The following is a 27232-nucleotide window of genomic DNA, read 5'->3' as shown; positions in this document are numbered from 1 at the left end:
GTAGATACTGTGGAAATGGGAGAAGGCAGGGCTGAAGTGATATATATGAAATTAGAAACTGGAGAGAATGTTAAGAGAGATATGGCGGTAGTGTATGTTCCCCCAGAGACGAGAGCATGGAAGGATGACGAATACCATGAGATGTCAGATATGGCTATCTATTTGCAAAAAATAGTTGAGAAAAGCAATAATATAATTTTAGTGGGTGACTTTAACTGTAAAGAGGTGAACTGGGAGGAATGGTACTCGGGAGGTGGCGAGGATTCATGGGGCACTATGTTATTAAATATAATAATGAATAATGTGATGACGCAACGGGTCAAAGAAGAGACACGGTTTCGAGGTGAGGACACACCAGCAAGGTTAGATTTACTGTTCACCAAAGAACCCGATGTAATAGAATCATTGAAATATCTCTGTCCTTTAGGAAAAAGTGATAATGTGGTCATTGAGTTCCAGATGTTAATAGGGAACGTCGAGCCAAGAGACGAGCTTCATAGACAGGGAAGATACAACTTTGGGAAAGCAAATTTTACAGGATTGAGAAACTTTTTTGAAAATGCGGATTGGAGAAAATTCAGAGAAACAAAAGAGATACAGAAGAAGTGGAATATCTTTCTAGACCTCTATAATTTGGGAGTGGAAAAATTTGTACCAAGAGTAAGAGGAAAAGAAAACAGGAAAAAGGAGTGGTTTAATAGAAGGTGTATGATAGCAAAAAAAGAGAGATATAAGGCGTGGAACAATTGGAGAAAAAGAGAGGTAACAACAGAACAAAGGAAGAATATAAAAGAACAAGAAATGAATACACAAGAATACGTAGAGAAGAAGAAAGGAATTTTGAAAAAGGTATAATAGACAAATGCAAGGATGAATCCAAACTGTTTTATAGATTTGTTAATGGCAAACTGAAACAAAAGGAAGGAATCACCAAACTGAAAGTAGAAGGAGAGGTCTTTAAGGATGTGGCAATGCAAGCAGAAATAATGAACAAATGTTTCCAGTCAGTTTTCACTAAAGAAAAGGTGCTTGTGGAAGGGGAGGGAGTGATTAGAAATGTTCCTGTGATAAAAGATATAAAAGTGGAGGTACAGGAAGTGTATAAATTACTGGAAACTCAAGATGTAAGGAAAGCCCCAGGACCTGATGGAATTTCTAATTGGGTACTGAAGGAATGCAGAGAACAACTGGCGGATAAAAGTCACAGTTTAATCGTATGCTCACTGGAAGAGGGGAAAGTGCCACAAGAATGGAAGAGGGCAAATGTGGTACCAATTTACAAGGGAGGAAACAGGGAAGAACCCCTGAATTATAGACCAGTGTCTCTTACCAGCATGGTCGCAAAATTGTGTGAGAGAATCCTGAAAGACAGATGGATAAAATATCAGGAAGAGATGAATATTTTGGCTGAATGTCAGTTTGGATTCAGAAGTGGAAGGTCATGTGTTTCTAACTTGTTGAGCTTTTACTCAAGAGCGATTGACGTGGTACAGGAGAGAGATGGTTGGGTGGATTGTGTGTACTTAGACTTAGAGAAGGCCTTTGATAAGGTACCTCATACGAGATTAAAGTGGAAACTAGAATATATAGGAGGACTGAAGGGGAAACTTCTGGAATGGATGAGAGACTTTTTGAGAGACAGACAAATGAGGACAGTAATAAAGGATAGGATGTCTGGATGGAGGGGAGTAACAAGTGGAGTCCCTCAAGGCTCGATGTTGGCACCAGTAATGTTCCTGATTTACGTAAATGATATGGTAGATGGAGTGAACAGATATGCAAGTCTGTTTGCTGATGATGTAAAGATCCTGAGGAAGGTAGAGGTTGAGGAGGATTGTAAAATACTGCAGGAGGATTTGGATAGGATACACAATTGGAGCCGGACGTGGGAAATGAAATTTAATGTAAAGAAATGTAAAATATTGGAAATGGGTAAAAGTACCAGGAGGCCATCACTGAATTATTTGTTGGGTAATGAATTAATCACAAAAAGGAGAGAAGAGAAAGATTTGGGAGTGCTGGTCCAAGATAGTTTGTCACCAGAAAAGCACATTAACAAGATAGTTGGAGAGACTTATAAACTCTTGACTAACATAAGAGTAGCATTTCGTTATATGGATGAGGAGATGATGAAAAAATTGATAGTGGCAATGATCCGCCCCAGGTTAGAATATGCAGCGGTAGTGTGGTCCCCACACAAAAAGAAAGATATAAACAAGATTGAGAGAATACAAAGAACAGCAACCAAGATGGTCCCCAGTCTGACAGACCTGTCATACAGAGAGAGGCTGGAAAAACTGGATTTGCCTTCCTTAGAGAAAAGGAGAAAGAGGGGAGACATGATTGCGGTGTTCAGGACCATGGTGGGAGTAGATAAAATTGACAAAGAAGATCTGTTTGTATGGGATAAGAGAGCAACAAGAGGACACGGTATGAAATTGAAAAAGTCAAGCTGCTTGAAGGATATCAAGAAATATAGCTTTCCTTACAGAAGTATAGACTTATGGAATGCCTTGACAAAGAGATTGTCCAGTCTAAAAACTTAAACGAGTTTAAAGCCAAATTTGACTTATTGAGAAACAGCGATGGAAACCCACGAGCATAGTACATTCCGTGTATATCACAATTAGGTATAAATACTTAAATATTGGAACGACTTAGACAAAGAGGTGGTGCATGAGAAAAACATTCATGTGTGTAAAGGTAGACTTGATAAATGTGGATATGGAGACAGGACAACACGAGCATTGCTCAATTCCTGTATACTACAAATAAGTAAATACATGCAGCCCTGAAGTCTATATTCAATATGGACAGTGGATATTTGTACCAGAGTGGTGACATGAAGGTTTGTGGCACATAGGAGGACTGTCAGCCCTTTGGGAATGGACTACTATGCCTAGTGTCAGAAAAAAAGCTCCATCATGCACCATGTTTAAAGCAGTATGAACCATGGGATCAGCAAGAAAAACAAGTCCCAGGAAGACTATATTCCACTTTGTTACATCCTGTAAACTTGGCTGTTAAAGAGATAAAAGAGATTTAAAGTTTCAAAATAGAAAATTTATCATAAGCTGGCCATCGTGGATTTTTTCAAAATTTCAAAAAAACGGTCATCAACCTCCTATATAACCCTACAATCATACAGTATATGAGAAAATTCCAACAAATGGTTTCTGAGACACAGCATGAAACAGACAAACAGATATACAGACAGACAGACATGACCTAACTAAGATTCCATTTCATGAGAAACGAAGTGGAATAACAACAGTTATCAGCACTTTAATGTACACTTATCATAATTCATTGCCCAGTGTCCCTAAACACTATACTGTACGATATAAACTTCTAGAGATCCCAGTTGTCCCATTCACTCTTATGATGTACGGTATTTCTGTTTCATTCTTGTTATCTCAAGATGATTTTACTCTGTTTAGGATGTAAATTTTAATTGGAGGGGTAAGATAGCCTTCATTAATCCCATCAGAATGTAAGGTCTTTCCTAACTTGAATAAATTCATCTGGAAGTAACAAGAATATACATCTTCATAGTGAAGAGGTTAACCACTTCAGCATGAGGATATCTTATTTATTAATATTTGCAACCACCAGACAATATATTCAGCCTGGAAAGAGTCACTTATAGTAAAAAGCTATCTTTGATCTGTGCAGTTTAAAAAGTTTCCCCCAAAGGCAAAATAAAATTTTCTGGAGATGGCATGAATTAACCCTTTCCCTTCCTTGGATGGTTTTTGGTAATTTATTCAGGATAAATTTACACTGTGTTATTCCAGTGAAGGAAATTCAAGCATCCAGTGGTGTATCATAACAGTTTCCAACTCTTTTTCTCCTAGAATTTTCCTGAGCTGAACAAAATTATCTTGTGGTAGCCAGAGAAAAATGATGATTCCAAAGAAGGCAAAAAGGGTAAATGAAAGATATGTTACCATGTTGAAGTGGTTAATGCTTACTGCTATATTTTGTGTTCTTTTAAGTAACCATTCACTCACAGGTGTATGAGGAGATAGATACTGAGGGGCACTGCGACGCTCTCCCTCCCCCTCCACCCTCCCTCCTCAGCCCTTCCCCTCCACCTCCTTCTCTCCTTCCTCCTCCTCCTTCTCAGTCATCATCTCTCCTTCATCCCTCTGCCTCCCTTACCAACCTTTCCCCTCCACCTCCTCCTCCTCCCTCCTCCCTACCACCCACCTCCTCCCCCATTCCCCCCTCCTGCCCCCCACCACCACCACCTGAGGAACTCCCGGACTATGACCCGGTACTGCTCCTGAGGCTTGTGTCCTGTGATTCTGCTTGCTTGTGTCTGCTGCTCATTATGATTATTAAGGATGCTTACAGTAGTTCTGGAGAGGGAAGCTTTCACACAGTGACATTGATATAACCAAAAGATTGGAACAGTCCTGGTTATAGAAATGTCCCTCAGTTTTATCCATAGTCCCAAAGGGAGGATGGTGGACTACAGAATAAGAGCAGCATCAGCATGCAGCTCACTGGGTTCACATCCAGATGATCCTAAGGCCATACAAACAACAACAACAATGACAATAAAACAACAGCAACAAGCCTGTTTGTCCAACTTAATTTTGCACAGTCTTTAGTTCCATTTCCTTTTGCTTAGTGCCATCAACAAGGCTTCTTTTTCCTGCTTAATTCTACACCAATCTTTAGTTCCATTTCTCTTTGCTGTACGGTATGTCATTTTGGGTGTCAAAGTATTATCCAGTAATTGTGCATGACTCTCCTTAACCCTTAATGCTCAAAAGCTTCACCTGTAGATGTTGGTAAGAATATTTGCTGTTGTTAATTCTTTTGAGGTATTGTAGTAATCAGTGTTCTTTGATTCAGTTATCTTAGTGATTTAGGGGAAGTCAAAATCAGCATACTGGTGTTGTGGGAAATTGAGAACAGCTTGCCAGAATTTCAAAATTCTAATAAGAAGTATAGTACTTATAATTTGTTTTCATGCGAGTTTGGGTTTTTCTGAGTTGTTGCCTGAACTCTTTAAGGCTAGAGTGCTTCCTTCTCTTAATTCTGCTTCTATCCACTAAGTTGCATGTTTTGTCTTGGTTTTGCATGGTACATTATGCTCCTTATGACAGTCTGCATGTGTTTGCATTACTTCCTCTCAAGTTATTAATTGTCACCCTGCTTAGAGTGTGTGCATACATGTGTGCATGTGTGTATGGATATGTTTGATTTGTAGCATTTGTTTTATGAGCTATTAAGTAATGTATTAAATATGACAACTGCAAAACAGGTAATGTAATATTACTTTTCCAGTTACCTTACCAAATACTTTCACATTGTTCTTGTCACATTACATTTGTTCTTTGTAATACAATGATTTACTTTTAGCAGTGTTAAATGACTAAATTCCCAGTTTTGATTAACCCACTCTTCATTGGGAGTGTGAGAAATAGGGTTAATACAATGATGATGATCTAGTCTGATTATACTGTAATGTACCAGTAGTTTTATTGTAGAGTATCAGAAATGCTTGTATTGGAGAAGTCATTGTTTGAAGTGTTAATGATACCAAACCATAATGATCCTCAGGTTGGTTCTGAAGAATGTGGCCCACCACCCCTGCCTCCCTCCTGTGCACCCAAACAACCACCACCTGACCGGCCTCCCCTTCCTGCGGTAATCCAGGACCGGTTGAATCAGCAAGCCACACGACCACTCCCAGATGCTCCTTATGATCATGACCAGGATTCAGAAGACATAATTGGCATTTACTGTGAAATTGATGAGGATGTGCTTGATGTTGCAAAACAAAACTATGAAAAGGTTTTGCAAGCAGAAAGAGAAGGGAAGAGTGGGCAGGGACTAGAAATAAATAACAAAGTGAACAAGGAAATAAAGCCATTATGTAACCCTGCTCCACCCTTACCTGAACGTGGTTCAGGAAATTCATTGGTTGGGTACCTGAGTGATGAGGTGCTTCAAAACATTTCTGACTTCAGCACCTCCTCTCCCACGCGTTACCCTTCCCTTCGTCCTGTTAACAATCCTCCAAAACTCCCTCCTAAAGGCCTTCCATTGGTTGTTGATGATGATGATTCAGAATACAAAGTTCCACCAGCCTCACATGATACTGAGTATCAAGTTCCTTCATCTAATCCAGTTCCTACAGGCAAGGAAAGCTTATCTGAAAGTAGTAACATTGCTCATAATATATCTGGTCCTGTCAAATCTGCCTCTGAGCTGTATCAAGTCCCTCCAACACAGACTATAGTTTCCATCAAACCAAGTGAAAGAAGGACATCCATAGTCAAGGAGGATATGAAACCATTGTCATCATTTTTCAGTGGTCAAGAGAACCCATATGCTAAGACCAGTTTTAGGTCCCTTGCCAAGCGTTTTGAGAACATGAGTGAGAATGAGACAAGTAGTGAGCCCAGTGTAGAAAACAGATTAAGTCAGGGAACCTCAGTGAAAGACATGATTGCTAGGTTGAATAAAAATAAAGCAGACTCAGACAGTCCCCCAACAAAAATCAAAGAGGATCCAGTGACTACCACAATGCTAGAAACTGGTGAAAACAACAATGGTGAATTTGCAAAAACTGGAGATTCTAGAGCAAAGCCAGCACATAGAACAGTGGATGGCAGACTAAGTAAGCCATCTTTACCCCCACGACCAGCAAATTTGGTGAATGGTGGTGCAGTGACACAATTGTCAGCACCACCAGTCCCATCAAAGCAGCGTAACAGTGGAATGAGTGAGGAGGCTGACGACTCATCAGATGATTATGAGACTCCAGATGAGCCCAGTGGTGGCAGCAGTATTCACACTGACACCACAGACACTGTAGAGAGAGGTGGTAATGTTGTGGCTCAAGGCAGCAGCAAAACTGAGGAAGCTGGAGGTAAGAGCACCGAGTGTGACCACATTTCATATACCATGTTGTAACTTCTTTCTGTCAAATAATGTTACATTATAGTTAATAACTAAGGATATGAAAGAAAATTTTAAAGATTTTACTCTGCCACTAAGATTTCATATTTACAGATTTGTAATAATAATAATAATGACATTATGCCAAGCAGCCAGGTGCAAGTTTGATACTTTACCTGTATTCAGAGATCAAACCTTTAATATTGTATCACAGTGTACATAGTGAAAACAGAAGGGAAAGAATACTGGACTGTCTGTGCAGTCCCTGCATGTTGTTAAAGAATGGGGCATAAGTGATAGGCTGAAAAGTGTGTATTATTTTGGCATGGGAGAGATTATTGTGATTCTTCCATACACTAGACGTGCAACTTCCTCGAATACATGCTCAGATTATTATCATTATTATTATTATTATTATTATTATTATTATTATTATTATTATTATTATTATTAATGTGGTAGGTGGGGGTACTCACCATCCACTCACTCAATGTAGTGCTGCTCTCGGGTGTCTGCCCTTTCCTCTCCTCCATCCTGTTTTCTTCCATCCTCTTTTGTCTCTCTTTCCTTCATTCTTTCCTCATCCTTCTGCTGCAAGTGACTTTACACTCCCTCTTCTGTCTTTCTTTCCTTCATTCCTTCCTCTTCCTTCTGCCTGTGGGTAACTCTACACTGAGTGACAAGCCAAATGGTTTCCTGTACACCCGGAAACCATTCACTACACTGGGTAGTAACCATATAACCAAATTTTGGCACCTGGTGGTTTAGTGGGTAATTACGGAGCTCCAATTGGATTGAGCCGGTGAAGGTTTATATCCAAGGGGTGGTTGGGGTTTATTGCTTACGTAATGCCACTCAGGGATGAGTGAGGCTGGTCACTGTCATCTTAAATGTCAGGACCTACTTGCCTAGCCCCGGGCTCCTACACTTCTAACGGAGCAATGTGGGATTGGATGATGAATGAATGAAAAAATTATTATTATTATTATTATTATTATTATCATTATTATATATGTGCAGTATATATGTGTTTATATAGATAGATAGATAGATGATAGATAGATAGATATGCTGTATATAAAAGGAAGTTTGTCTGACTCCTCTGATTACAGACCAGTAGCTGTCACATCTTCTCCTGGTAAGGTATTTGAAACTTTAATTAATAAGCACATTGCTAAACATCTTGAATCCAACAACTTAATTAGTAATACACAATATGGTTTTCGCCACGAAAGATCCACCATTGACATACTCAATCTCCTAACTCATAACATCCATCAATCAATTGATTTACATGGAGAAACTCATGCAGTAGTAGCTCTTGATATTTCTAGAGCTTTCGACAGAGTATGGCATCGTTCCCTGCTGTCCAAACTCCCTTGCTATGGACTAACGTCTTTGGTTCCTTTTATTTCTTCATATCTTAGTGACAGGAAAATGAGAGTAAAAGTAGATGATCTATATTCCAATTTCCACTCAATTAACGCCGGCGTGCCGCAGGGATCAGTTCTGGCGCCAACCCTGTTCCTGGTTCATATTAATGATCTCATCTGTCACCCACAATCCCATTCACTCATATGCAGATGACTCAACACTACATAGTTCAATCACACTCAGACACCCACTTACAAAGTCTAATATCTCTACCTCTCAACTCAGTACAGCCATCTCCATAAATCAAGATCTATCTATGATCAGTGAATGGGGACAAAACAACCTTGTCTCTTTTAATGCTAGTAAAACTAAATATATACAGTTTACTAATAGACAGATATTGCCAGATTCATACATTACCTTCAGTGCTACTAATATTCCCATCTCCAAAAGTATTGAAATTCTTGTCGTCTCACTTAACAGTGCCCTCAGCTGGACCTCTCATGTCAGATCACTTGCTAAAACTGCCTCAAAGAAACTTGGATTATTGTACAGAGTCCGTAACTTCTTCGCTGATGAGCAGTTAGCTGTAATTTATAAGTCATGTGCGCTCTCAGCTTGAATATTGCTCACCCTTGTGGAGTGGATGTGGAGAGGTTGCATTAAAACAACGAGACAAAACTCAGAACAAAGCTTGTGGAATCATTAACAACCCTGCCATTACAAATAAACTACCTCCCCTGCAAGTAAGAAGGAATGTTGCCTCCCTTGCATTATTTTACAGATATTTTTTTGACAAATGCTCAGACGAAGTTGCGTCCATGGTGCCACCTCTCCATGCCTTCCCTCATACTACACGGGCATCTGGTAGCGCTCATGACTGGAATGTCACTCAGTCATATTGCAGAACATCTGCCTATCAGAATTCTTTCATTCCCCGAACTGCATCTCTCTGGAACTTGCTTCCCCAGAGTTGTTTCCCTCCAAATTTCAACCCACAGCTGTTCAAGTCTAACTGTTACAGATATTTTATGAACAGAGGACACCAGTAATCTTGTGTATGGATTATTTTTTTTTGTATTCATTTGTTTTTCCTTCCTCCATTCTGTTATTAAATATATATATATATATATATCTCTTATCCAATCCTACATTGCCCCATGAGGAGCGTAGGAGCCCAGGGCTAGGCAGTTGGTCCTGACATTTAAGATGAGAATGACCAGCCTCACTCATCCCTGAGTGGCATTACATGAGCAATCAACCCCAACCATCCCTTGGATATAAACCTTCACCGGCTCAATCCGATTGGAGCGCAATAATTACCCACTAAACCACCAGGCGCCAAAATTTGGTTATATGGTAACCACCCAGCGTAGTAAATGGTTTCCTGGTGTACAGGAAACCATTGGCTTGTCACTCAGTGCAGAGTCACCCACAGGCAGAAGGAATATATATATATATGTATACACACACACACATGTATACATGTGTATCATCATCATCATCATCATCAGCCGTTAAGGTCCACTGCAGGACCGGCCTATCCCTACTGAAGCAGGGACGATACAGCCAATGTATCTCTACCCAGTGGCTTAGGCTGTCTGGTAGAGACTGTATGTAGGGTGAGAAGTGCTTGTAAGTGTAATTGTAGTGTTGTAGTGGCTTTGGATGTGTATGTATTCTGTGAACCAAGTGTAATCGGCCTGCCTTAAGCCGATTGGGTGCAAGCATACTAGTATGTGACACTGGTTCAACCACAGCACCCCTTATGTCCGCCAAAGTAACAAGTGGTTCGGTGAACAATTCCCAAAGTTTTTACAACTCTGGCGGGAGGCGAACCCTTGTCCACCAGCATGCGAAACACACACTCTACCACTGTACCACAGAGGCTCCATACATGTACAGGTATATATATATATATATATATATATATATATATATATATATATATATATATATATTTATCTCTTGCCAGATGCCATAATCATGTAAGGGGTGGCCACTGACTATGAGTTATTTGTTTTACGGGGAGGGGCACTAACCCTCCTTCAACCCACTTGTTGACACGTAGGAAGCACGTATGGTTTGGTTATATGGTTACCACCCAGCACTGTAAATGGTTTCTTGGCTTGTCACTCCATGTAAAGCCACCTGTAAGGGAAAGAAAAGCAATAAGAAGTGACAGGAAAGATAGGAGAAATGGGAAGAGAGGAGGGCAGGCACAGAAAAAGAATGATAAAGGCTAAGGAAAAAGTGGGCAGCACTACATCAAGTGAGTGGATGATGGTCGCCACCACCTACCAACATATATATATATATATATATATATATATATATATATATATATATACATATATACTGTATATATATATATATATATATATATATATATATATATATATATATATATATATATATGTGTATTTACCTATTTGTAGTATACAGGAATTGAGCAATGCTCGTGTTGTCCTGTCTCCATACCCACATTTATCAAGTCTACCTTTACACACATGAATGTTTTTCTCATGCACCACCTCTTTGTCTAAGTCGTTCCAAATTTTTAAGTATTTACCTAATATAAACAATTGTGATATACACGGAATGTACTATGCTTGTGGGTTTCCATCGCTGTTTCCCAATAAGTCGAATTTAACTTTAAACTCGTTTAAGTTTTTAGACTGGACGATCTCTTTGTCCAGGCTATTCCATAAGTCTATACTTCTGTAAGGAAAGCTATATTTCTTGATATCCTTCAAGCAGCTTGACTTTTTCAATTTCATTCCATGTCCTCTTGTTGCTCTCTTATCCCATACAAACAGATCCTCTTTGTCAATTTTATCTACTCCCACCATGGTCCTGAACACCGCAATCATGTCTCCCCTCTTTCTCCTTTCCTCTAAGGAAGGCAAATCCAGTTTTTCCACTCTCTCTCTGTATGACAGGTCTGTCAGACTGGGAACCATCTTGGTTGCTGTTCTTTGTATTCTCTCAATCTTGTTTATATCTTTCTTTTTGTGTGGGGACCACACTACCGCTGCATATTCTAACCTGGGGCAGATCATGGCCACTATCAATTTTTTCATCATTTCCTCATCCATATAATGAAATGCTACTCTTATGTTAGTCAAGAGCTTATAAGTCTCTCCAACTATCTTGTTAATGTGCTTTTCTGGTGACAAACTATCTTGGACCAGCACTCCCAAATCTTTCTCTTCTCTCCTTTTTGTGATTAATTCATTACCCAAAAAATAATTCAGTGATGGCCTCCTGGTACTTTTACCCATTTCCAATATTTTACATTTCTTTACATTAAATTTCATTTCCCACGTCCGGCTCCAATTGTGTATCCTATCCAAATCCTCCTGCAGTATTTTACAATCCTCCTCAACCTCTATCTTCCTCAAGATCTTTACATCATTAGCAAACAAACTTGCATAACTATTCACTCCATCTACCATATCATTTACATAAATCAGGAACATTACTGGCGCCAACACTGAGCCTTGAGGGACTCCACTTGTTACTTCCCTCTATCCAGATATCTTTTCCTTTATTACTGTCCTCATTTGTCTGTCTCTCAAAAAGTCTCTCATCCATTCCAGAAGTTTCCCCTTTAGTCCTCCAATATATTCTAGTTTCCACATTAGTCTCTTATGAGGTACCTTGTCAAAGGCCTTCTCTAAGTCTAAGTACACACAATCCACCCAACCATCTCTCTCCTGTACCACATCAATCGCTCTTGAGTAAAAGCTCAACAAGTTTGAAACACATGACCTTCCACTTCTGAATCCAAACTGACATTCAGCCAAAATATTCATCTCTTCCAGATATTTTATCCATCTGTCTTTCAGGATTCTCTCACACAATTTTGCGACCATGCTGGTTAGAGACACTGGTCTATAATTCAGGGGTTCTTCCCTGTTCCATCCCTTGTAAATTGGTACCACATTTGCCCTCTTCCATTCTTTTGGCACTTTCCCCTCTTCCAGTGAGCATACAATTAAGCTGTGAATTTTATCCGCCAGTTGTTCTCAGCATTCCTTCAGTACCCAATTGGAAATTCCATCAGGTCCTGGGGCTTTCCTCACATCTTGAGTTTCCAGTAATTTATACACTTCCTGTACTTCCACTTTTATATCTTTCATCACCGGAACATTTCTAATCACTCCCTCCCCTTCCACAAGCTCCTTTTCTTTAGTGAAAACTGACTGGAAACGTTTGTTCATTATTTCTGCTTGCATTGCCGCATCCTTAAAGACCTCTCCTTCTACTTTCAGCTGTGTGTGTGTGTACAGTATGTATACAGGGTATATATATATATATATATATATATATATATATAACTGTTCTATATATATATATATATATATATATATATATATATATATATACTGTATATATATATATATATATATATATATATATATATATACACAGTACCCTCGCGTCCAACACGGTAATATTGTCATGCATGGGTCCCGTGTTGGACCAAAAATGTGTTGGACAAACAACAGAACCTATGGGGAAAAATGAATTATGTCAGCAGCCCTAGGAAAAGTCACCCTAAATACCGACCATATACCTATACATATATCGGTACTACTGTAATTATAATAAATGGTACTGTGCTGTGAATGATAACTAACCTTTTAGGATAATGTTGGTGGGCTTGCTGGGAATGGAAGGTGGTATCCAAGGCTGTAGGTAGTCCTACTGGGTACCCGGAGCATGGCTGCTGGCGTCACTAGCGGGTAATGGCTGCTGCTCCTCCTCAACCTCCCTCATAAATCCTTCGAAATCACACTCAGAATCACTATCTTCGTCCACAGCCATGGAAGGTCCTGCTTCTGCCTGTCCTAGCACTCTGTAAGCCTTCACTGCTGCGAGGATCTTGTCTTGGTTTTTTATTATGGTCCTCACGTTGGCTTCATTCATGTCGTAGGCCATGGCAATGTCCATTTTCCTTTCCCCTTTCTTCTTCCTCTCGATGCTTTCTAGCTTGATGGCCTGAGGGAAGTGCCGCCGCTTCTTGGGGTTCTCAGAAGGCTTCCTAGGCGTCGTGAGCAGGGTAAAATGCAGTAACAAGGGCAGAAAATGCAGCAAGAAAAAAGCACCTTCCAATGCGAATTATGTGACTGAGTGGCGCTGTTGCGGGAGAAATTTAAACAAAACATCACGTGAGAGCAGAAGCCTTTTTAATTGGGTGACATCATGATCACCTCACGATAGTGGGCGGGGGAGGCTACTTGATCAGAAGTTTTTATTGGCTGTCAGGATCACGGGAATGTCCAGTATGACCGTGTTGGACCAGGGGTGATCGTGCTAGAGGCGAACTCTGCAGATTTCACCCACTTCTCAGAGCTCCGTCCGTGTTATGCTAATGCACCCGTGTTACAGTAATTAAACCGAATTAAATCTTACTAATTATTGCTCTCCATGCTGAACACGAATTGTGTTGGACAAACGCGTGTTGGATGCGAGGGTACTGTGTATATATATTTATATATATATATATACTGTATATATATATATATATATATATGTATGTATGTATACAGGGTATATATATATATATATACATACAGTGTGCTTGCACAGTGCGCAAGTGGATAGGCTGTCCAAGACCTCAGGCACTATGATTTCATGTACTGTGAATACAAAATCTTATGGGAAAAATAACATATGGATGGGGCCCCCCCTCAAACCTTGATATTTTTTTAAACTTAGAGATATAATACGTATCGACAGAGTTATGGGAACAACAGAGGAATTAGTTGGAGAAGAGCAGGGAGGTTTTAGGAAGGGAAGAGGTTGTGTAGATTCATTCTTAGGTCTTTAGTGGAAAAGATTCTAGAGAAGGGAAAGAAGTTGTATGCAGCCTTCATGGATTTGGAGAAAGCATATGACAGGGTGGATAGACAAGGATTGGGAAAGTATTAGAATATATGGAGCAGATGGAAAGTTGTTGAATGTCGTGAAGACTATGTATAAGGTTGCTGAGGCTGCAGTGCATGTGGATAGTGAACCGAGTGACTTTTTCTGTTTGAAGGTTGGGTTGAAACAGGGATGTGTCATGTCTCCATGCTTGTTCAGTCTGTATATGGATGGGGTTATAAAAGAGGTACAAGATAGGGCAGTGGATGTGAGAGTGGCCCTTGTGAGAGAGGGCAGTGTTTGGAAACTCCCTGTACTGTTGTTTCCAGATGATACTGTGTTGTTAAGTGGAGACAAAGGGGAGCTGCAAGGCTCAGTGGATGAGTTTGGGAGAGTGTGTAAGAAACGGAATCTAAAGGTGATTGTGGGGAAGAGTAAAGTCATGGTCTTCGAGAGTAATGATATCAGTAAATGTACAGTGAGGTTGGATGAGGAGGAAATTGAAAATGTGAGTGCATTTAAGTACTTGGTTAGTGTGATGAGTAAGGATGGAAGTTCGGAGGGTGAAGTGCTTGAAAGGGTACAGTTAGGGAGAAAGATTGCTGGTTCTTTGAAAGCAGTGATAAGAAACAGGGAAGTGAGCATGGGAGTGACAAAGTTGCTGCATGACAGTATTTTGATACCAACACTAATGTATAGAATTGGGAGACTTCCATTGCAATGACTGCTGCTTTGTCTCCAGGTCATAGCCATAAACCCATAATTCATCACCAGTTATGACCTTGGAAATGAAGGTGGCATCATCTCTGACCTGATGCTTGAGCTCCCTGCAAACTGCAACACGATGTGCCTTCTGCTCATCACTCAGCAGTGTTGGCACAAATTTTGCAGCGATGCATCTCATGCCTAACACGTCTGACAAAATTTGTTGCACGCTCCTGTACAACAGTCCAACGATATCACAGACATCATGAATAGTTCGTCTACGATCTGCAAGGATAACCTGACGAACATTTCCGATGTTTTCTGGTGTTGTTACCGTTGATGGTCATCCAGAACGGTCATCGTCTTAGACGGAAGTTCGTCCTTCCTTGAACCGCTTGTACCAGAAAAATGTTTTGCTTTGGGACATGGCGTTGTCACCAAAGGCTTGTTGAAGCAACCGGTGAGTTTCTCCAGCCGTCTTGTTGATCTTGAGGCAGAACTTGATGCAGGTCCTTTGTTCCATGAGGTCCGCCATTGCAAAACCGCCAAACCACCTACACACCACGTTACAGTGGTAAGTGTAGCTCAACAACACGTCCACTCACAGACACAGCCATGGCCACAATGATACACAAGGGGTGCTGCTGACCCCTCCTAGTGGCAAAAGGTAAAACTGCAAATGGTTGGCTTCCTCTGTTCAAATTACTGGAACTTTTGGGTTGCACCTTGTGTATATATATATATATATATATATATATTGCCAGACACCTTAATCCCATAAGGGGTGGCCACAAACAAATCGCCTCCATGTCACCCTGTTCCTCGCCATTTCACTGCCCTGCTTCTAGCTCACACCCTCCTATCTTATATACCTCTCCCCTCCATCCCCCATCTCATCCTTGACCTCCCCCTCCCTCTTCTCTCCTCCACCTCACTCACATACACTTTCCTTGTCAGTCTCTCACTCTCCATCCTCTCCACATGGCCAGACCACCTCAGTGTGTTTCTCTTTATGCTTCCAATCACATCCACATCCACAGCACAACACTCCTTCGCTTCCTCATTTGTCAGTCTGTCTCTCAATGTGACTGCACATGCTACTGACAAATAACCCATTACCGCAGCTTTCGCTCTTGACTTCTGTCCCTCCAACAAGGTCCAAGCTTCACTACCATATGTTAGAGTTGGTATCACAGTACTGTCATGCTGTAAGTTTTTCACTTCCTTGCTCACTACCCTCTTTCTTATCACTGCTTTCAAGGAACCAGCAACCTTTCTTCCTTGTTGTACCCTTTTAAGTGCTTCACTCTTTAAGCTTCCATTCTTACTCATCACACTACACAAGTACTTAAATGCACTCACACTTTCCATTTCCTCCTCATCCAACCTTACTGTACATTCAGTGACTTCATTTCTCTCAAAGACCATAACTTTACTTTTCCCTACATCCACCTTTAGATTCCATTTTTTACACACTCTCCCAAACTCATTCACCAAGATTGCAGCTGTCTTTCGTCTTCACTTAACAACACAGTATCATCTCCAAACAACAGTACAAGGAGTTTCCACACACTGCCCCCTCTCATTAGGGCCACTCCAACATCCACTGCCCTACCTTGTACATTTTTATAACCCTATCTATATAAAGACTGAACAGCCATGGAGACATGACATATCCCTGTTTCAATCCGACCTTCAAATAGAAAAACTCACCCAGTTCACTGTTCACACGCACTACAGCCTTAGCACCCTCATACATACTCTTCACAGTATTCAGCAACTTCCCATTTACTCCATATATTCTTAATACTTTCCCCAATCCTTGTCTATCCGCCCTGTCATATGCTTTCTCCAAATCCATAAAGGCCGCATACAACTTCTTTCCCTTCTCTGGAAACTTTCCCATTAAAGACCTAAGAATGAATATCTGATCTACACAGCCCCCTCCCTTTCTAAAACCTCCCTGTTCTTCTCCAACTAATTCGTCTGTTATTTCTCTATATACAGTTTATAAATATATATATGTAGTGTGTATATATTGGTATATGCTGTATATGTTTGTATATATATATATATATATCTATAGATGTACTGCAAATTGACTTAGGACCTCCCCCCACAAGGTATTAAAAAGCACAGAGATCATAGTATATCAATTTTTGTTCATGAAATGCCATTCGTTAATATGAAATCATGTTTCCTTTGTTTTTCAGGACCAGTTGCATGTGTTTTGGCATGGAATCACTTAGATCTCTAAAGTAATCTAAGGACATTTCTTTGCACCAAACATTTGTCAGTTCAGTCTTGAGGTTGTCCAGATTGGATGTCTTCTCTGCCATGATTTTCTTCATCTTTGCCCAGCAGTTTTCTATCGGATTTAGATCCGGACTTTTGCCAGGCCAGTTGAGGACCTCAATCAATTATCCTGAAGCCATTTTGTCACCTTTCTTGACTTGTGACATGGAGCTGAATCGTGCATGAAAAAGTTGCACCCATGAATAGCAAAAAAGTTTGACAAATGATCTTTCAGAACTTGAATGTACTGTACTGGCCACCAATCATCATCAAGTTCTTAAGAAGATAGTAGAGGCCTCCCCTTCCCATTTCACCTGAGAAACATCCCCATACCATTACTGATTGTGGGTGCTTAACAGTTGGCACCCTGTAATTAGGGTCATATAGACTATGGGAGACAGGGCGACGAACCTTAGCGGAACACGCCTGGAACACTTGAAATGTGCTTTTATCGGAAAACATAACTTTTTGCCACTCATCTGATGTCCAGTGTGCATACTTCTTGGCAAACTGAATGTGCTGCTTCTTCATGCAGTCAGTGAGAAGCGGTTTCTTGGCTGCGGTGCAGCTTAACAAACCCAGCTCCTTCTGCAAGCGGTGTTGGATAGTTCGAATTGAGCCGTCTTGTAACAGCTGGGGATGTATTCTTTTCAATTCTGCTGCCCTCAGTCGAGGATTCTTAATTACTTCCCTCTTCAGAAGCATATCTGTACCTCTGGATGTCGTCCTCTTCTTTCCATCACCATGCTCGTGCTCTGGTACGACATCAGGTGGCAGGCTGAATACTGCAGCAAGAATCTTCATGATGGGCGACTTTGTGCGTCCAGTACATTCACAAATTGTGTTGATAGGGACATTATCCAGCCTTCATGCGATGATGCGGACTCTCTCATCCCTTGAGCAGTACTTTCCAGGCATGACAACTTGACTTTAGGAAAATAACAGGGCAAACAGTAATGCATACGAAAAAAGAGGGAGGTGCAAGCTCAGAGCAACGGGAACATATACTCCCACTCTCGCTTCTGGGCAAGCACTGACGTGCTGAGTGTTTCACCACCTCCCGCCAACACCAGACGAGTTGCCATTTACTTCTTGCCCAAAAAATTCACTGGTAGAGGTGAAAACACAAAGCAAAGACAGACAACTCTCCCATAGCAATTCTGTGTTTAGGTCCTAAGTCAATTTGTGGTGGGTGTACATATATACTGAATATATATATATATATATATATATATATGTATTTACCTATTTGTAGTACTGTATACAGGAATTGAGCAATGCTCGTGTTGTCCTGTCTCCATATCCACATTTATCAAGTCTACCTTTACACACATGAATGTTTTTCTCATGCACCACCTCTTTGTCTAAGTCGTTCCAAATATTTAAGTATTTACCTAATATACCTAATTGTGATATACACAGAATGTACTATGCTCGTGGGTTTCCGTCACTGTTTCTCAATAAGTCGAATTTAACTTTAAACTCGTTTAAGTTTTTAGACTGGACGATCTCTTTGTCAAGGCTATTCCATAAGTCTATACAGTGGGGCACCAATTTTCACGCCTAATTGGGTCCAAAAATAATGCGCGAAAGTGGAATTAGCGAAAGTTGGGGCATTGTCTTTATGGCAAAAAGGCTAATTGGTTCCCGGTTATCCTAAAGTAACATCAGATTTTCATTTTCACTTGCAATACAGTACATCAAATCACTATTGTACATTGCATTGTGAGATACAAACAATAAAAACTGTACAGTACACATTATATGAGGAGAAACATACCACAGAGACCAGGTTGAGGTGTTTAATGGATGTTGGGGGTAAGTATCCGAGGCGCGTGGCGGGCTTATTTAGCCACGCCAGACGTATTGGCGCCACCTCTTGCTGCCTCGCTACCACCATGCTGTTTCCTCATACTACGCACTGTCGATTCTGGGATGTTAAATATACGGCAGATTTCACTGTTTTTTGCGCCCTTGTCCATGTGCTCAACTATCTTCCTTTTCATTTCATTATTATACTGCCGTTTCTTCACTCCAACACGATACTCTCTTTTAGCCTTGGCCTTTCCTCCCGACTTTGAATGTCCCGGCCACTTTTTATCACCACCACTGCCTCCCGGCCCTCCCCCCACACCACCAGGCTCTCCCCCCACACCATCAGGCCCTTTCCCCACACTACCAGGTATAGTAGAGGCCATTGAACCGTGAGAATCCAACACAATGGAGCTAGCACGCTCGTACACAATGGCGGGAATGGGTGGACAGAGTGTTGACATGACGTCATTCAAGATGGCGGTGGGTTGCGGGCGGGCGGTGCAGGAAATTCAAAGTTCAAAATATTGTCCCAAACCCAAAATTTGTGTGTGAAAATCGATTTTTTTCAAGCGAAAGTGGAAGTTAGGGAATATTTGGTGCATGCCGCGAAAGTGGATTCCGCGAATCCTGCTGTAGCAAAAGTTGGTGCACTACTGTACTTCTGTAAGGAAAGCTATATTTCTTGATATCCTTCAAGCAGCTTGACTTTTTCAATTTCATTCCATGCCCTCTTGTTGCTCTCTTATCCCATACAAACAGATCTTCTTTGTCAATTTTATCTACTCCCACCATGGTCCTGAACACCGCAATCATGTCTCCCCTCTTTCTCCTTTCCTCTAAGGAAGGCAAATCCAGTTTTTCCAGCCTCTCTCTGTATGACAGGTCTGTCAGACTGGGGACCATCTTGATTGCTGTTCTTTGTATTCTCTCAATCTTGTTTATATCTTTCTTTTTGTGTGGGGACCACACTACCGCTGCATATTCTAACCTGGGGCGGATCATGGCCACTATCAATTTTTTCATCATTTCCTCATCCATATAATGAAATGCTACTCCTATGTTAGTCAAGAGTTTATAAGTCTCTCCAACTATCTTGTTAATGTGCTTTTCTGGTGACAAACTATCTTGGACCAACACTCCCAAATCTTTCTCTTCTCTCCTTTTTGTGATTAATTCATTACCCAAAAAATATTCAGTGATGGTCTCCTGGTACTTTTACCCATTTCCAATATTTTACATTTCTTTACATTAAATTTCATTTCCCACGTCTGGCTCCAATTGTGTATCCTATCCAAATCCTCCTGCAGTATTTTACAATCCTCCTCAACCTCTATCTTCCTCAAGATCTTTACATCATCAGCAAACAAACTTGCATAACTGTTCACTCCATCTACCATATCATTTACGTAAATCAGGAACATTACTGGCGCCAACACTGAGCCTTGAGGGACTCCACTTGTTACTTCCCTCCATCCAGACATCTTTTCCTTTATTACTGTCCTCATTTGTCTGTCTCTCAAAAAGTCTCTCATCCATTCCAGAAGTTTCCCCTTTAGTCCTCCTATATGTTCTAGTTTCCACATTAGTCTCTTATGAGGTACCTTGTCAAAGGGCTTCTCTAAGTCTAAGTACACACAATCCACCCAACCATCTCTCTCCTGTACCACATCAATCGCTTTTGAGTAAAAGCTCAACAAGTTAGAAACACATGACCTTCCACTTCTGAATCCAAACTGACATTCAGCCAAAATATTCATCTCTACCAGATATTTTATCCATCTGTCTTTCAGGATTCTCTGTATGTGTGTTTGTGTGTGTATGTGTGTGTGTGTGTGTGTGTGTGTGTGTGTGTGTGTGTGTGTGTGTGTGTGTGTGTGTATGTATTTAAATAACAGAACAGAAGAAGGAAAAACAAATTATTAAAAAAAATAATCCATACACCAGATCACTGGTGTCCTTCATTCATAAAATATCTTTTTTTTTTCTTTTTCTTTTTTTTTTTTAATAATAAATAACAGAACGGAGGAAGGAAAAACAAATGGGTAAAAAAAAATAATCCATACACCAGATTACTGGTGTCCTCCGTTCATAAAACATCTGTAACAGTTAGACTTGAACAGTTGTGGGTTGAAATTTGGAGGAAAACAACTCTGGGGAAGCGAGTTCCAGAGAGATGCAGTTCGGGGAATGAAAGAATTCTGAGAGGCAGAAGTTCTACAATATGGTTGAGTGACATTCCAGTCATGAGCGCTACCAGATGCCCGTGTAGCATGAGGGAAGGCATGGAGAGGTGGCATCATGGACGCAACTTCGTCTGAGCATTTGCCAAAAAATATCTGTAAAATAATGCAAGGGAGGCAACATTCCTTCTTACTTGCAGGGGAGGTAGTTTATATGTAATGGCAGGGTTGCTAATGATTCTAACAGCTTTATTCTGAATTTTGTCTAGTTGTCTTAATGCAACCTCTTCACAACCATTCCACAAGGGTGAGCAATATTCAAGCTAAGAGCGCACATGACTCTTATAAATTATAGCTAACTGCTCATCGGCGAAGAAGTTACGGACTCTGTACAATAATCCAAGTTTCTTTGAGGCGGTTTTAGCAAGTGATCTGACATGAGAGGTCCAGCTGAGGGCACTGTTAAGTGAGACACCAAGAATTTCAATACTTTTGGAGATGGGAATATTAGTAGCACTGAAGGTAATGTACGAATCTGGCAATATCTGTCTATTAGTAAACTGTATATATTTAGTTTTACTAGCATTAAAAGAGACAAGGTTGTTTTGTCCCCATTCACTGATTGTAGATAGATCTTGATTTATGGAGATGGCTGTACTGAGTTGAGAGGTAGAGATATTAGACTTTGTGAATGGATGTCTGAGTGTGAATGAACTATGTAGTGTTGAGTCATCTGCATATGAGTGAATGGGATTGTGAGTGACAGATAAGAGATCATTAATATGAACCAGAAATAGGGTTGGCGCCAGAACTGATCCCTGCGGCACGCCGGCGTTAATTGAGTGGAAATTCGAATATACATCATCTACTTTTACTCTTATTTTCCTGTCACTAAGATAAGAAGAAATCAAAGGAACAAAAGACGTTAGTCCATAGCAAGGGAGTTTGGACAGCAGGGAACGGTGTCGAAAGCTTTAGAGATATCAAGAGCTACTGCATGAGTTTCTCCAAAAAGATCAATTGATTGATGGATGGTATGAGTTAAGAGATTGAGTTTGTCAATGGTGGATCTTTCGTGGCAAAAACCGTATTGTCTATCACTAATTAAGTTGTTGGATTCAAGATGTTTAACAATATGCTTATTAATTAAAGTTTCAAATACCTTACCAAGAGAAGATGTGACAGCTATTGGTCTGTAATTGGAGGGGTCAGACGAACTTCCTTTCTTCGGAACTGGGTGGATATTGGCTTCTTTCCATGAATTTGGGAATAAAGAAGTACGTATGCATAGTCTGAATAATTTAGCTAGGACAGAGGCAAGTTCAGGGGAACACTTTTTCAAAACAATTGGTGGAATTCCATCTGGGCCTGGAGCTTTGTTGGTAGGTAAATTGTCTAGGATGGATTTTACGTATCTTGTCTGTATTTTAAGTGGGGCAGTTTCGGGAGAATCAAGTTCCAGTACTGAGACATTCTGGCTAGTATCATCTATGGTAAAGTTTCTGGCAAAGGTACTAGCAAAGATATCTGCTTTCCCACGTGGGTCATTTGTAATATTGCCATCTGAAGATTTTAGTGGGGGAATGGAAGATGACCTGTTAAAGTTATTATTGAAAGAATTAAGAGTTGACCAGAATATTCTATTGTCATTAGGGTTGTTAAGTAGTTTTGATGCTTGCTTTTGAAGAAAGTTTGATTTAGATAGATTTAATACAGCTTTTGCATGATTTCTAGCAATTTTAAATTGGGAGAGTGATTCAGATGTTTTTGATTTTAAGTAAGAGTTATATGCTAATGACTTTTGGGCTGTTGCTCTGGCACAATTGCCATCAAACCATTTTGGAGAGTTTGATCTTTTAGTGAATTGTTGACTTGGTATGAATAAATCCATACCAGCTAGTATTAAGTCGCAAATGTGGGACTGGGTAGAATTGGGATCACTAGAGAAGAAAGACTACCATGGAACATCAGCAAGATAATTTCTAAATCCATCCCAGTCTGCCCTGTCAAAGTGCCATCGGGTCACCCTGACAGGTTCAGAGTGGGGAGGTGTAGGAGGGTTAACTAATGAGGCTTTGATGAGATTGTGGTCAGAGGATCCAAGTGGTGACAGTACCTCTATCCTGTATTGATCTGGATTATTTGTCAAGAATAAATCCAAGAGATGGGCATTATGGTCAGGATTATCAGGTATTCTGGTTGGTTGCTTTACCAACTGGGTGAGATTAAATGATTCCGCAAACAGCTCGCATTCTAGACCAGCGTCGTCAGTCCGGGCAGAATGCAATAGCCGTTCAACATTGTGTATGTTAAAATCACCCAAAATGGTAATTTCATTGCCAAGGGCAAGGTCAAGGTTACTCAACTGAGTGGTTGTGGAATCAAATACACTGGGTTCCGAAGAAGCACTGGGGGAACGATAAACTACACAGATATATTTGGGAATGTTTTGGCAATTTAATTTACATAATGAGTAATCAAAACTGGATGAAGTGAAGTTTAAAACAGTGTCAACTGCATATTGGGATTTGATATAACAACAGGTGCCGCCCTTGTTACGAAAGTTTGTAAGGAGATGGTAACCGGGAAAACAAAATGGAGATATATCGGTGGAGGGTGAGATTTGTGGTTCTGTGAGGAAAAGGGCCAAAGGGGATATGGACTGAAGGAAAAAATGAACTGAGTTTAAATTTGTGGTAAGGCCGTGGATGTTGGTAAAGAATAAGGCCGCACCGTCACCTCCTCGCCGACGAGCATTCCCGGAAATAGCAACAGTCGCTGCTGGCACAGTCGCTTGATGGCGACCGGGAGGACCCTGTGCCTCCAGCCCTACCCTGCCAGTGGTGGCAATCCGAGGTACCACCTCATTTGACAGTAAGATTGCAGCGGCCATTACTAAAGATGTGAATAGAAGGTGTGATATGTTATGCGCATGTAGTGTGGTGTAGACAGTTGAAGGTAGAGGTATTATGAGAGCATGCTGGCCTACTCTCTGTGTAAATGAGTGCATTGAAAATGTTCAGAAAAGGGAGATGGTCAGGATCAAGTCCTGAGGGCTGGTGAAACGGTAGCTCCAGCTCTCCCTATCACCAGCTTGCCATCAACCTCGGGAGTATTGCCCTGTTCGACTGGTGCTACAGTCTACTCCTCACAGTTGGACTTGAACAGCTGTAGGTTGAAGTTTGGAGAGAAACAACTCCTAGGAAGTGGGTTCCAGAGAGATACAGTTCGGGGAATAAATGAAATCTGATAAGCTTAAGTTCTGCAATATGGCTGTGTGACATTCCAGTCATGAGTGCTACCAGATGCCCATGTAGCACGAGGGAAGGCATGGAGAGATGGCACAATGGATGCAACACCATCTGAGCATTTGCTATAAAGACATCTGTAAAATAATGCTAGGGAGGCAACATTCCTTCTTGTTTGTAGGGGAGGTAGGTTATTTATAATAACAGGGTTAATAATAATTCCAACAGCTTTGTTCTAAATTTTGTCTAGTTATTTTAGTGCAACCTCTCCACATCCATTCCACAAAGGTGAATAGTAATCAAGCTGAGAGCACACATGACTCTTGTGTATATATATATATATATATATATATATATATATATATATATATATATATATATATATGTATATATGGAGCCTTTGTGGTACAGTGGTAGAGTGTGTGCTTCGTACACAGGTGAACCAGGGTTCGTGCCGTGCCAGGGTAATAAACTTTGGGAGTGTTCACCCAGCCACGTACTGCATTGGTGGACACAAAGAGTGCTGTGATTGAACCAGTGTCGCTTACTATAAAATATGCTTGCACCCAGTCAGCTTGCGCAGGCCGATTGCACTTGGTTCACAGACTACACACACATCCAAAGCCATTCCAACACTACAGTTACATTTACAAGCACTTCTTACTGTACATACAATCTCTGCCAGACAGCCTAAGCCACTTGGTAGATATATTGGCTGTATCGTCCCAACTTTGGCCGGGATAGGCCGGTCCTGGAGTGGATACTCAAATGGCTGATGATGATGATGATGATGATACACATGTAGACATATATGGATATATATAGATATATATATATATATATATTATATATATATATATATGTATTATATATATATATATATATATATATATATATATATATATATTATATATATATATATATATATATATATATATATATATATATATATATATATATATATATATATTTTCCTATGCATGGGCTGTGACATAATTTAAGTAATATTAGTGCCCTGTCACATTATCACATGATGTCCCCTTCATCCCAACAGAATGGTATGTAGCTAAGTTTGCCTTTGTTGCCTCCATTGATCGGGCTCTTAGCTTCAGCCGTGGGGAGGAGTTATTTGTTTATGACACATCTGGTGCATCTGGCTGGTGGCGTGCCAGACTTAAGGGGCAGTCAGGACTGGTGCCACGTGAGTATCTAAGAAAGAAGGATGGTACTATGACCTGAGAAAGTGACACAGTAGCAGAACAAGTATTAACTTGACCTGACAGTCACTGGAATGAGAAGAGCTGTCACACTTGCAGAGGATGTTGCAGTTCATAAGTCCATCTCCATCCTAAGGAGCCTGGAAAAGTAGGGTTGAGGGAGAAGGAAAGCAAAGCTGTGAGCGAAGGACAAGAAAAGCTGAGAGAGCTGGAATAGTTGAGGGAGATAAGAAAATAAAAGTTGAAAAAGAAGGAAGAAAAAATTAGACAGAGAACAAAAAAGACAGAGAGGAGGAAAAGAAAGGTTGAGATTGAAGAAAAAGAAATTACAAAAGGAAAAAGAAGAAAAAGGAAATGAGTCTGGAAATTGTCAAGAGTTGTGTGGAAGTTGTTGGAGTTTGAGAATGAACAAAGATAAGGAAGAAGTTGTTGTTGGAGTGTGAGGATGAATAAAGGTAAGGAAGAAGTTGAGTTGTAAGTACGGTTTTCTTCATGAGATGGATCTGTAACATTTGAAATCATTAGCGAGGTATTTGTGGAGTAATATAATGTATGTTCTGTTCAGTGAGTTGAAATTAAAGCTCTGTAAATAGTGTTAACATTGAGCCAAAGGTAAGAAAAAATTGATAACGTGTCAGTGACCAGTAGCGCTTTACACTGCTGCTGGACATGTTATAATATGCATTGAACGAGAAAGATCTTTTTAAAAGCAGGTTTACCAGTAAGTGAAAAATAGTCCTGAATAACTTAAAAGAGACTGTTTATATTCATATTACAACTGCAGTGAAAGGAGAAAGCAGTAGATAGCAGAAAAAATAAAGTATTACTGAAAAGAAGTAAAATTGGGGGAGATGATGTTTGCTTTTCTAAAGTCTGAAATTACTAGATTAGCCTAGATGAAGTTCATACAGTACTGTTAACATTGGCCCAATTAAAGAATTATCTTGATGAAGTGAAGAAAGTGCTAGAAAGTTGGAAGGTACTAATTCAGGACTAGCCAAAGATAAGGTACCCATATTGGAGGGTTATTTTACCTTCTTTACAGCACCATGTATACCATATAACAGATGGTAGTGGCTTTTCAAAGGTTGTATGGTAGGTACAAAAAGAAAAAGAAGAAGAAGAAATAGGCTAAACTGGATCTGTGGGATGTTGACTAAGTAATGTTGCTTGAGTACGAGGTGTATGCACAGTACTGTAAAATCAGCTGTCCTGCGCTTGCATAAAAGTGTATAGTCAGTGATACCATATATGTTAACAGTCCAAAGAGTTGTCAATACTCAGTCTAGAGAATTATTGTATATACTGTTATGAAGTAATTTTCAAAAAGCAAATCTATATAATTATATTGTAGAATTATAGTTCATCAAATAATAAGGATTCAACACATAAGCAGCAAGTAACAGTTTTTGTATCTGTTCTGAGTATGCATAATGTTAGTTGCTGATAAAAAATGATTTGGTGGTGACTTAAACTTGTAATGGTTAGTCTAAAGATACAAGTTGGCACTGGTACAATATTTGCAGAAATTATTGCTCAGTGTGTTTATGTAGCATGATGCGCAGTACTGAAGGTAAGTTCCATATATTTCAGACATAGAAAT

The 27232-nt window shown here is 40.2% G+C and overlaps 1 protein-coding gene across 1 annotated transcript in view; it reads left to right on the top strand.

The window, feature by feature from the left end:
* Positions 1 to 26256, top strand: part of LOC145401952 (uncharacterized) — a 132522-nt gene extending 106266 nt beyond the window's left edge. The window contains exons 8-11 of the mRNA XM_080274057.1: positions 4016 to 4082; positions 4245 to 4387; positions 5578 to 6892; positions 25467 to 26256. Of these exons, the coding sequence (XP_080130183.1) occupies positions 4016 to 4082; positions 4245 to 4387; positions 5578 to 6892; positions 25467 to 25651 (1710 nt within the window). The 3' untranslated portion in view covers positions 25652 to 26256. The remainder of the gene's footprint in view (positions 1 to 4015; positions 4083 to 4244; positions 4388 to 5577; positions 6893 to 25466) is intronic.
* Positions 26257 to 27232: the final 976 nt, after the last annotated feature.

The sequence above is a fragment of the Coenobita brevimanus genome, chromosome 57 (assembly GCF_032717465.1).
Source record: "Coenobita brevimanus isolate Jiangsu-jjx chromosome 57, ASM3271746v2, whole genome shotgun sequence".
Lineage (NCBI taxonomy): Eukaryota > Metazoa > Arthropoda > Malacostraca > Decapoda > Coenobitidae > Coenobita > Coenobita brevimanus.
Note: the sequence above shows the minus strand (reverse complement) of the source record. Positions and strands in the feature narration are given on the sequence as shown.